This window comes from Prionailurus viverrinus, chromosome B1 (genome assembly GCF_022837055.1).
Source record: "Prionailurus viverrinus isolate Anna chromosome B1, UM_Priviv_1.0, whole genome shotgun sequence".
In the NCBI taxonomy this organism is placed as follows: Eukaryota; Metazoa; Chordata; class Mammalia; order Carnivora; family Felidae; genus Prionailurus; species Prionailurus viverrinus.
In genome coordinates, this window is record NC_062564.1 from 77,477,285 (window position 1) to 77,489,976 (window position 12,692).

Here is a 12,692-nt window from a genome sequence, read left to right on the forward strand (position 1 = left end):
ATAACCCTCAGGGTCTGTCTGTTGCTGTAAAGCAGTGTTTCTCTGGCCTTGGCTGTACATTAGGATCACCTGGGATGACCCGACATCTTCTATTGCTGGGTTGCAACCCAGAGTAAAGAATTCCTGGGGTAGAGTGTGGGTATCTGTATTTTTTTGAGCTCCACAGATGATCTAATGTGTGGCCAAGTTTGAGAACCTCTTTGGAGGAAGGTTCTGGCAGCAACTTTAATTCTTCAGCCACCTTAAGTTCTGTCACTCATCCAACAATCTAACCATTGCAAGTTATCTACTGCCAAAGAACAACTTTCTCTTTGTAAGAAAAGGAAAGAAGACATTTATTACAGTTTATTGAATGCCTACTTTGTGGCAAGTCCTAAAATGAGTACTTTATATGTTATGAATTAGGTATTATAATCTCCATTGATATGTGAAGAAACCAAAACTCAGAGAGGTTATATAACTTGCCCAAATGCCACAGCAAATGCAGAGTCAGAATCTAAACCCAGATCTGACTCCAGAGCCCAGGAGCTATTTGGCTATTCTCACACTGTCCCCTCCTCTGAGAACACAAAGTCCTCCAAGGCTATTAAATTAATATAGGGATGCCACCCAGTATAAGACCCACTCATTAAAATATTCATTGTGGTATATTTAGAATGTGCTTTCAGATTACAGAACTATAGTCACATCCTTGTAATTTATTCAAATAATGTACCAATTCACAGCCTTTCCTCATATAAAGAGAACTTTAGAAAAATTTTTTTTCTTTAAAAAGATAACCTCTGAAATGTATTGAAGATTTTTTTAAGTCAGTATATTAGGTACTACTTGTAAATAGATTTACTTCCATTATCATTTTTGTAGATTTAATATTTTAAAAACATCAATTCCATTAAAAAAGAAAGCCAGTATGAATTACAATAAATGCTAAATTAAAAATGCATTTAATAACATAAATCTTCCAAAGAAGATATACAGATGGCCAACAGACACAAGAAAAGATGTTCAATGTCACTAATCATCAGGGAAATGCAAATCAAAACTGCAATGAGGTATCACCACACACCTATCAGAATGGCTAAAATAAAAAACACAAGAAACAAGTGTTGGTGAGGATGTGGAGAAAAAGGACCCCTCATTCACTGTTGGTAGAAATGCAAGCTGGTGCAGACACTGTGAAAAACATAGATATTCCTCAAAAAGTTAAAAATAGGGGAACTTAGGTGGCTTAGTCAGTTGACCGCCCAACTTTTGATTTCAGCTGAGGTTGTGATCTCATGATTGTGGGATCAAGCCCCGCATCAGGCTCCACACTGAGCATACAACCTGCTTAATATTCCCTCTCTCTCCCTCTGCCCCTCTCCCACTGTCTCTAACAACAACAACAACAACAACAACAACAACAACAACAACAACAGAATTACTCCATGACCCATTAATTCCACTAGTGGGTATATACCCAAAGAAAATGAAAACACTAAGTCAAAAAGATATACACATCCTTATGTTTACTGCAGCATTAACAACAACAGCCAAGATATGGAATTAACCCAAGTATCTATGATAAATGAATGGATAAAGAACATGTAGTGTATATATATACACAATGGAATATTATTCGGTCATAGAATGAAATATTGCCACTTGCAACAATATGGATGGATCTAGAGGGTATAATGCTAAGTGAGATAAGTCAGACAAAGACATACCATATGATTTCACTCATAAATGGAATTTAAGAAACAAAACAAATGGAGAAAGAAAGAGACAAAAAAAAAAAAAAACCCCAGACTCTCAAATAAAGAGAACTGGTGATTACCAAAGGGGAGGTTGGTGGGGGAATGGGTGAAACAGGTAAAGGAGATTAAGAGTAGACTTACTGTGATGAACATTGATTAATGTAATAGAATTATTGACTCATCATATTGTATGCCTGAAACTAATGTAACACCATTACATTTGGATTAATTACATTTGGATTTTAAGAATTAAAATAAAAACAAGAAATCTTTATCACGTTTATACTGGATTTGTGATAATTCACTCTGAAATACTTCATTATTAGTAATGAGATATGAGAACAATTAATATGAATCAATACCTAAAGGCTAGTAATATACAAAATGTATTCTTATCTGTAGCCATACCTTAGACTTGTTTTCATTTGGCAAAATTAGTGGTGCTTGATATTTGTGATTGGTTAATAGTGGTAAATAGTGAATTTTCCGGCTACAGAGAACACACAGCCTGTACATGTACAATTCAACAGTCTCTGAAAGGGGCTGTCTGTTCCTTTGAGTATCCCTGCTATCTCAGTCGACCACATGGTCCACCAAAACCGGCATAGATTCTCTGCATATCCTTACGAGTGAGCCTTTCATGCCAATTGTTGCTTACTGGATTTTTAAGCAACAGACATGGGGTAAACCATGCCTACCTGCTAAAAATGTCTGTATGCTTTCACTGTGAGGTCTCACCAATTTCTAGGATTCCAGGGTGCCAGGAGAGGCGCCTGACTCTTCAGCCCAAACTATGGAAGTTACCACAGTCAGTCACCAGCACAGACCAATTTAAATGCTACAACGTCTAAGTCTTAATTCCATCCAATTATCTTTAATATACTACCAAGAAGAGTTTCTAATGGCTCACTTTCATGAATAAGGGAGCATTTAAGATTAACACAGGAGTTGCTTATATTCAAATAAAATTCTTAAAATTGATCCTATTTATACACTGATTTGCTTGGCAAACTCTCCCTCCAGCCCCACAAAGGTGGGCTTCAGCCCAGTTGAGCGATTTATCCACCAAATGCCTCTATTTACTGAGCAACCACAATGTGCAAATCGCCGTCCTGAAACAGTCTGAGATTCTTAATGATGATTTATTTTGTTAGGCCACTGAAGTCTTCAAAACTGCCTAGTCCCTCTTCTGTTTTTGTTTCTGTCTACAAAATCAATTACATTCAGAGATGAAGTCACCACCCAGCATTTCGGGGTAATAAAAAGTATAAAAGTAGTCAGTCTCTCAGTACTGAAGATTATTAACTAGCTTTAAATACCAGAGAAAAACCAAAGCTCCAGGGAAAAGCAAAAACGTCTAAGGTCAGCAGCTACTGTGGATTTACATTTCACAGCTTCGAAAAGAAGTTTTGAAGTTCAGGAGGTCAGAGAGTTGCATTTTAGCTCTGCCAATCAGTATGAGATACTACCAGCCCTTTCATCACACTTCACAAATCTGGAAAATCTTTCACCACCAGCAGACCCAGGAGACATCATCAGATAAAATATCAGCACATCAGACGGTTTATAATCTCAAGATGTTGGATAGTGTTCCAAATGTACTTTTTTTCTTTTTTCCCCTTTCTTCTTTCAACCAACAAGAATACTCACAGTAGACAGCCTCTGGGCATACACTTCAGCATCAAAATGTGAGACATTTTATCCCTCAGTGTCCACAGATGTGCCCCTGACTCTGAAGCCTTGAGTTACTACAGCCTTGAAAATCCTAAACTGGGACATGGGTGATGAATGAAATTCCAGGGAAATGCTTTCTTCATCCATCTGGCAGCTGATGACACATTTAGTACTCTTTATTGCCTATCTGTCCCAAAGAAAATGCTGTGATTTAAGCACAGAAAATATTCCCACAGGGAAAGTTATCAGCTAGATCGAAGGGACTCTGAGGAGCTTGGGCAGAGGAAACAGGAGATCATGGGCTGAGGACAAGAGGAAGATGAGGATTAAGAAGAAAACATCAGTGGTGGTGGGATTCTAGAATTTGAAGGGGAGATAAAAGAATGGGCAGGGAGTGATCAGTAGGAACAAAAGACTGGGAGAAGAGAAAAGGAGCAACATTGATACTGAAAGAGACTTTTGTGGCCCTCAAAAAGGAGAATGTACAGAACCTATTGAGGGAACAGGGGAAGCCTAAGAAAGAAATTTTGGGTGGCTGATAAAGAGACGAAAGCAGAGAGAATAGGCGTGGCCTCCAAAATGGCTCCCCTGAGCCTCACCTCCTGATTTTCATGCCCTAATACAGACCCTTCCCATGCAGAACTGAGCTGACACGTGACTACTAAGCTCTTATGGAAATGATGGCGTCTGACTTCCAAGACTAGGTTATAGACAGGAGGGCTTCTGCATGGCATTCTCTTTTAGATCATATGCTTTGAAGAAACCCAGCTGCCATGTTCTGAGGATACTGAAGCCAACTTATGGAGAGGTCCACATGGCAAGGAACTGAGGCATCCTGCCAACAGCCAGCACCAACCTGCCACCACATGAGTGAGTCACCTTGGAAGGAGGTCCTCCATTCCCAGCAGGGTCTTCAGGTAACTAGCTCTGGTGCACACCTTGACTACAAGCTCATCAAAGATCTTAAGCCAGAGCCACCCAGTTAAACTGTTCCTGGATTCCTGACCCACAAGAACTATGCAAGATGATAATTTTAATTTTTTTAATGTTTATTTATTTTTGAGAGAGAGAAAGAGAGAGAGAGACACAGAGTGTGAGTGGGGGGAAGGACAAAGAGAGAGGGAGACACAGAATCCGAAGCACCCTCTAGGCTCTGAGCTGTCAGCACAGAGCCCAACATGGGGCTCGAACCCACAAACTGCGAGATCATGACCTGAGCCAAAGTTGGACACTTACTTAACCAGTTGTGCCATCCAGGCACTCAGAGACAATAATTTTTTATCGCTATTTTAAGATGCTAAATTTTGAGATAGCTTGTTACTAAGTTGCCTCACAGAGTACTAATGGAGACTATATAAAGAGGACAGGAAAACAGAGATGAAGGATAGAGTCAGGAAGGCAATTCATAAGAGAGAAAAGCAGAGGAGGTAATACAATCTGAAGTCTGACTTCTCCCTTCTTCCCTTCTTACATACTACTGCTTGTTAAATTTTTTGTTTGTAGGTAAAAATTCCTTCATATGAACACTGAACCTGGAAATCCCAAGACTTACAATAAGAAAGAACAGCAAAACTATTCTAAGCGTTTTCCCTATATTTAATTAATGTCAACCCTGTGCTCTAGGTCCTATTAATCCTTTTCTCACAGATAAGGGTGATATGATTTACTGGAGATCATACACCTAGTGAGTGGCCAAGCCAAGATCAAACCCAGAAACTCTAGTTTCAGAGCTCATGCTTTAACCTCTATACTATCTTATGTCCTTCTCCAAATGGAGGCATCTAAGCACAAATGAGCTCTGGGCTTCATTCTTTGATACTGTCCTTCTATGTAACTACATACTATGGGTTGCCGCATCTGCCTTAATCCTCTGGCCTGAGTGGGCAAGAGATTTGTCTTGGTTCCCTTTAGCTTAACTGGTTCAAACTGAAACACTCACAGAAAATTTTAATTATTAAGGAGGACTAAAGAAGAACAAAAGCCTAGTACAACCTGGCATGAATTGGCCTTACTAAAAAGGCCTTTGGGCTTGCCCAAGTGTCTGACTGTAGTAGGTAGCCTGGGGTCAAGATAAAGCCTGATGTGTCATGAAGGCAGCTTGGTTCTGGCCTGCAGAACTACCTCCTTCCCAGGTGACCACCACCACCAGTGGTCTTGTCCTAGGAAAGCCAGTTTCCCTAAATCTATACAAAAGGAAAACCAAGTTCTGTTACCTACAGACTAGGTTTTGGGGAAATGGTCTAATAGAGACCTCCTAAGTAGCCCTAGCAACTCATTTTATGACTTTTTTGTCTAACCACGTTGTTTCTAGTCATCTGTTTAATACACTGGCCTTACTTTCTCACTGCGTCCTTAAAGGCTAGTAATGGTGATAAGCATGGGCTCTGTTTTCAAACCGCGTTTACACTACTATCCTCGCAATGTGGCTTCCATGACAGGACCACCACGTAACATTATCTCATATCCAGGTACCCATGTGTTTGCTGGGCCTGGACTACACTATCCTGTTCCAGCCTATGTCAATCTTGACAATACTCAGCTCGATTTCTGGCTTTCAAAGAAAACCAATAACCCTAACCTCTTGTGAACTTTGTCATTTTACTAAAGCTTCATGGGGTCACGTAGAAGTGCTAGGTACTTCTCTATCTTTCTACCTCCCTTCATCTACCTCTCCCCCACCCCAGGACTGCCTCTCCCTTTTCCCCAACCACCCCCACCCCCATTCTTTTTCTGATATCTCAACCCATTTTTATTCAGAGCATTTATGCATATCTAAACCCAGATACTCAGTAAAAAAGCCATCCCCAGCACTAACCCCACCTAAAAGACCTGTGCATAGCTTTTCCATAATAATCATACCAACTTCCTCCTGAGATGCCTGGGCTGCAGTCATTCAGGAGATTCCCCCAGTAATGGAGGGAAAGTCAGAGGTTAGAGACAGAGACCCTGAAAGGATCAGAGATCCCAAGGGGCCATTGAGACCCTGAGCATGTTACTTCACATCTCTGAATCTCAGTTTCCCCATCTATAAAATGAAGATGAAACTACAGATCTAAGATTATTTTGTTTTCACATTGTAAGTTTCAGGGAACTAGCAATACCAAAAAAGGATAATCGAAGTACAACTAGTTCTCAGTTACTGTAACATCTTTCAGTTTTAGGTTTAAAAGGACCTCAATTGCTTGGTTGCCACCCTATTTCTTACACTTCCATCCTGAAAAAAAAAAAAAATTCACAATCTGGAGAAAGCTTCGCTTCCTCTCTTGGCTTTGGTCCAGCCCTTCAAAGAACATGATCTTTTATAAATGCACATGAATGGAGCAGAAATGTCTTCCTCAAAGAGTATTACAGGGAAACTGTGAATAGTTTTTTGTGGAGAGGTGGGTTGCTTCTGTACTTCTCTTTTTCAACGTTTTTTTTTGTTTTTTTTTTTTTTGTTTTTTTTTTAATTTATTTTTGGGACAGAGAGAGACAGAGCATGAACGGGGGAGGGGCAGAGAGAGAGGGAGACACAGAATCGGAAACAGGCTCCAGGCTCCGAGCCATCAGCCCAGAACCCGACGCGGGGCTCGAACTCACGGGCCGCGAGATCGTGACCTGGCTGAAGTCGGACGCTTAACCGACTGCGCCACCCAGGCGCCCCGTGTACTTCTCTTTTTCAATGAGCAAACAAAAAACAGCCAGGGACACTCTGTGGTCAGAGATTAAACATCACAATATGACTATTTTCATTTCCGGTTCATCCAAAGTCCCCACCAAAACACTAAAATGATTCTCAGAAACTGCATAAAGATGGGGAGGTTCTAAGAGAATATCAAATTCTGCTTATCTAGACTTGACTCTGCTTAATTCCCAACTTAGCAAAACCCAGATTTAAAAAAAAAAAAATTCTGGCAAAAGCTTCATCCTGGCAGATAGAGAGATAGGAGTGACAGCTCCCACACATGCTGTCCTGGTGTGGTTTGCTTGTTTTTGTCAATTCTGATTCTCTGGAAAAAGATTATCTATCCCCAAAGCCATTAAAGCCTCTAACCAGGATAAATAGTTCCTGCCTATGAAAAACAGTCCTCCATTGTCAGACAATCCCTCTTAATTGATCTTAATAAGCCTTTGTAAATGAAGAGGAAGAAAAAAGCAGAGCACTAACACATGGTAATTATCTGTAATTCTCCATTTGTAATGTCACTGAATAGAGAAAATAATGCAAACGTGGACAGATGCTGACTAGCGCTTACAGACATTAAAATCAGTGTATTTCGTACAGTAAGTAACATGACTAAGCTGCAGTATTTCAAAGGCAGGTCTTCATCCCTATGACAATATCCAGTACCATAGATCGCTGGGGACAGTCATGACGGAAGGTTTCCACAAGGAATGACCCAGGCGGCAGTTTGGCATTGTGGTCTAAAAGCTGATCAGTGTGGCAGACACTCCTTTAGCTGCTAACATTTAATGTAAAATTTGGTAATTCTGTATCAGCTTTAAAGTGAGAAGAGAAAGACTCCCCAGCTTCCTAGGTGGGTTTCTTGCCAACTTAAAAGAACTATAATCCTAGCATTTTAGAAGGCATTTAAAATGAAATGTCCTTATTTAACAGATAGAAAGAAAACACAGGGGAGGTCTCAAAGCTGTGAGTGAAGCTCACAGGCCTCAAGTGTAGTGCAAAACAAAGTAGGTTTGGGAGGGATGGGGGTGGGATCATGAAAATGTTACATAAAAGCCAGATCTGAACAGTGGAAGGAAGGCCAGGACACAGAGTCCAAAGTCCTTGACCTGAAGGCAAGGATGGTGATAAACAGGTCACACATCAAAAGCTGGGACACAACATCCTGACCTTGTGACTTCCAAGACCTTGGGGCTGACCGTTCAAGAGCCACAGGTACCGAGCATGGGCTCTCTTCTTCTGCTTCTGCTCCAGGTAACCTCTAGACTCATTAAATGGATCTGCATTGAGGGTACTGCCCCCCTCCACAAGAAAGACTGCTATGACCATCCAGATACAAACCTTATAGGGTCAAAAACTCCCCCTCTCAACTTGTAGGAGGAATCCCCAAATGATTGGAAGCAGCCTCCACTAGAGATCACCCCACTGTACACGCCAGCTCTTCCCCGCCCAGAAAGACCCAATAATATCCAATCCCTAAGCAACCTAGGGGCTGGTTCCACCTCACAGAACATGCCTGCGCTCTTCCACTTGAGAGTGTGCCTCCACCTTAATAAACTGCTTTGTGCCTGCTGCTTTCCTTCTGGCTGTGTTCACTGGAGTGCAGGTCCCCAGGTAAATCTCATGGGCAATCCAAGGACGGGGACCTCCTTTCACACAAGGCAAAGGCTCCCAGCAATAACAGAAAGACCACTACTCTTTATCTTACAGATAATCTCATTTTCCATCTTGGCAGTAACCAATATTTCTCTTATCTTCTTTACCTCTTTAGGTACCAGTAAGTAATCCTGAGCAGGGAGCTCTGTGCTAGGTGCTGGGGTTGCTATACCATTTCTGATACATTCAGAGAGATGAGAGCAACTTTCATGTCTCAGCAGAAAAACAACTATGTTTTTAAAATTCCACAAACCTCCACTTCAGAAGTACAAGTGATCTTGTGTGACTTTGTGTGCAAGTGTGTAGGGTGGGTGTGTACTCTGAGCATAAGTGGCACCAATGAAAAGGAACAACCTTAGGCTCACAGCTGAAGATGAGCCAAAAAGAAAGACGGGAGCAAAGGCTACCAACAGATAACAGAAACAGGGAAATGAATGAAACTCCAGGGAAGCAGAGAATCAGGTACCTGCCAGAGGCTCTGCCCAGAGCCATGGTCTGGGGGAGGACATGACAGCCTTCACATGACTCACTGGAAGCTTGTGTGGGCTCTGCCCTAAGGCTAACAGTTACCAGCACTAGGAGCCACCTGCTTTTATTCTAACACATGACAAGATACGTGGAATTAGAAAAGAAGTGAAAGAACTTTGATTATTTTTACTTTAATTCTCTTGAAAGTTACTCAAATTAAAAACAGTGCACCTCCTATCTATTTGGGGGACAATAAATGGAGGGGGGAAGTTGAAAATACTTAGCTGATTAGTGATTTTTAGTTTATATCACTTTCTCAATTATTCAGTTAAGAATTCCACTGAAATCATTTATAAGCTGACCTCAGCCAGTTTAGCACCTCAGAAAATGCCTGGTTCTTCTGATAAAGAGAAGGAGCTTCCACCACTTGGAGGCAGGTGACAGCTATGTACTCGCTGATCCCAAACTTACTGCCAGCCTTGGTCCAATTTCTGCCAACGCACATAGGCAAGCAGGCACAAAAACAGACAAGCTGTCCTTTTCCAGAAGGAATTTCTCTTTTTGATCTCTGTGACTTACACAAGAATCACGCAGGGTCACTTTGGGTGTTCACACATTCTCAGGAAAGGACAGACAAACCTTAGTTAGCGTCAGGTGGAGAATGAGCCCTTCAAGAAGTAGGGGGCCCATGATCCTCATTGCCCTGAAGGCTCAGCAGGTTCTCACCCAGGGGTGGTGGGTGCTTACAATTCATTTTACTAATGAAAAAGATGTTTTCAACATCCTTAAAAGTAAAGAAAACCACTCTGACAATATTTGAAGTGTTTAGGCAAAACCATCTTTGGAGAATGTATTCCTAATGAAGATCTTCCCAATGTCACCAAAGCACCAAGAGAATTAAGTTCACGTACGCATACATACAGGGCACTAGGTATACTTCAGTATTCTTAATGCAGATAATTTGATTGTTTCTACAAAAGGAAACTTTCAATCTTCAACCCAAGTTATTTACTGCTATTTTACCAGGCAAATTTTCTCTTATAAATTTAAATGATTGAAAACCACTAAGGGAAATCAATGTTGTTGAAATTTTGCAAATACGGTTTCATTCATCATTCTTCTCCCTCTCTATTAGACAAAATGTCTATTAATCCAACTGCTGATCATGTTAAGTTACCATTTATATTTTTAGGACCTCACAGTCAAAACCCAAGATTTGTTTCTAACTTCTCATCAAAATGAACATATCTTTTTATGTTACTACATATGTATATAAGTACCATGCTAGTACTTCGTTCTATTTTAGACTTTTGCAAAGTCAAATTAGGTTAGCTAGCAATATTAAATTCATGATTCAAAATGAGATTGTTAGAAGAATTACAGTGTTCTCCAAGGCTTACCCATTGCAAACCATGTTGATAATAATGGGAAAACTACCATTTATTATACTTTACCACAATATATTCAACCCTAACCACAACCTTATTAGTCCCTTTCTAGTGATGGAAATACTTGAGCTCAGAAGGGTTAAGTGAGATGACCCAGATTACAAGATGAAAAACAAAGGATTCAAACCCTGATCTTCCGGGCTCCAAATCCTAAACTCTTTCCTTTTTGATTTGTTATTACACCCGAGCCCTTGAACACATTAAACTACCAAACTATGCATCTCAAAACAACAAAACCACACAAACATGCCATATATCCTATTTCATACCTTTAATCCTCTGAAACTTCCTGGGCTAGTTGGGGAAGAGCTGGAGGATTTCGTTGATTTAGGAGTAGACAGCTGGCTGCTGGGAGTTCCATTAACTGACCATAAGACAACAGAGGAGACAGAGGTCATTAAAACCCAAAACAACCCAACTGTGTGCAAAAACACTAAGCACATGCACAACATAGCTCCAGTGAAGCTTTGATTCATTTAAAGCTCCAAACAGATGGCAAATCAGCAAAAAGCAAAAGTAATGTGTCTTATTGCATTACAAAGTATCAGACAAATAAGGAGTGAAACTAAAATTGTTTTCAGTAATAGTTCTCCAAAAGTGACATAAACAAATATATAAAACATTATGGAATTAGAGATGTGAATGAGAACTTGTCCATACACCCTACCCGCTAGCAAGGGTAGAGAAATGAAGTGGCCGGTATATTTGTAATGCTTTACTATGAAGGTTGCTCTCTAACTTCCAATATCCACTCTCTTGGTATATACCAACCTGAATAACCAAGAAGTTCTTACGGCTCTCCAAACCAATTCCATCATAATAATCCAAACACATTTTCTAAGTATATTTTTAATAGAAAGGGAAAGTTACTGGTCATTTTTAACATCTGCTCATTTGTTTGAAGGCCATAAAAGGCACTCTTCAACTTTATTTTTTCTAAACTAGTCATTTCTAAATTCCTTCTATTTTCTTGTCTTCACAGTTTAATTTCTCCCATTATTTAGTAAATCTTGATGATTTTTTATAGAACCCCCTCCAAACTTCCATACACTTATTGTTGAAATTGCTGAAAGCTCAATTTAGAGCACACCTAGGAAAAGTATGACCACTGCTATTTTCTTTTCTTTTTAAAATGTTTATTTATTTATTTTTGAGAGTGAGAGAGCATGAGCAGGGGAGGGGCAGAGGGAGAGAGAATTTAGACAGGCTCCACTCTGCCGAGCCTGACACAGGGTTTGATTCCACCACCCTGGGATCATGACCTGAGCCAAAATCAAGAGTCGGACTCTTAACCTACTGAGTCACCCACACGCCCCTAACCACTGCTGTTTTAGAGGGGGAGATAAATTTGCGGATTTTATACTACAGAATGCTGGTCAAACATTTCAGCATGGCTCATGCTTATTCCTAATTGTATCAACTGGATCCATTTCTGCTGTAATTTCACAAAGTTGGTAGTAAATGTCTAGGACTGGTGTAATTATTTTTCTAAGAAGTGTGTGTAACTTCTTTTATCATTAACCTTCAAAGCTTTGCCAAAAGATAAAAACTACCATTTATCTCTATGGAAAGAAAAACAAAGTCCATCTTTTTCTTTTCTTCTTCTTCATTTTTTAAATATGAGGAAGCAAACAACTATTATTTTAAATGAAGCTAATGAGTATAAAAAGCAAAATGTAGGGGCGCCTGGGTGGCGCAGTCGGTTAAGCGTCCGACTTCAGCCAGGTCACGATCTCGCGGTCCGCGAGTTCGAGCCCCGCGTCAGGCTCTGGGCTGATGGCTCAGAGCCTGGAGCCTGTTTCCAATTCTGTGTCTCCCTCTCTCTCTGCCCCTCCCCTGTTCATGCTCTGTCTCTCTCTGTCCCAAAAATAAAATAAAAACGTTGAAAAAAAAATTAAAAAAAAAAAAAGCAAAATGTAGAGATAAAAGTCCTAAATAGGTGCCTCAAAAAAGTGAGCACCCATCCTCGAGTAGGGGCAAAAGTCCTGGATCAACAAGTGTTTGTAATGGGATGTGTTATCTGTAAACCAGGACATCTAGCTC

General features: G+C 40.4%; 1 protein-coding gene across 8 annotated transcripts in view; it reads right to left on the minus strand.

Moving 5' to 3' along the window:
• Positions 1-12,692, minus strand: part of DCLK2 (doublecortin like kinase 2) — a 154,416-nt gene that overhangs the window by 42,279 nt on the left and 99,445 nt on the right. For all 8 annotated transcript variants that reach the window (XR_007151706.1, XR_007151705.1, XM_047856882.1 and 5 more), the window contains one exon: positions 10,919-11,013. Coding sequence is in view for 6 of the 8 variants with exons in the window: in XM_047856882.1 (XP_047712838.1) it covers positions 10,919-11,013 (95 nt within the window). In the remaining 2 variants the exon portion in view is untranslated. The remainder of the gene's footprint in view (positions 1-10,918; positions 11,014-12,692) is intronic.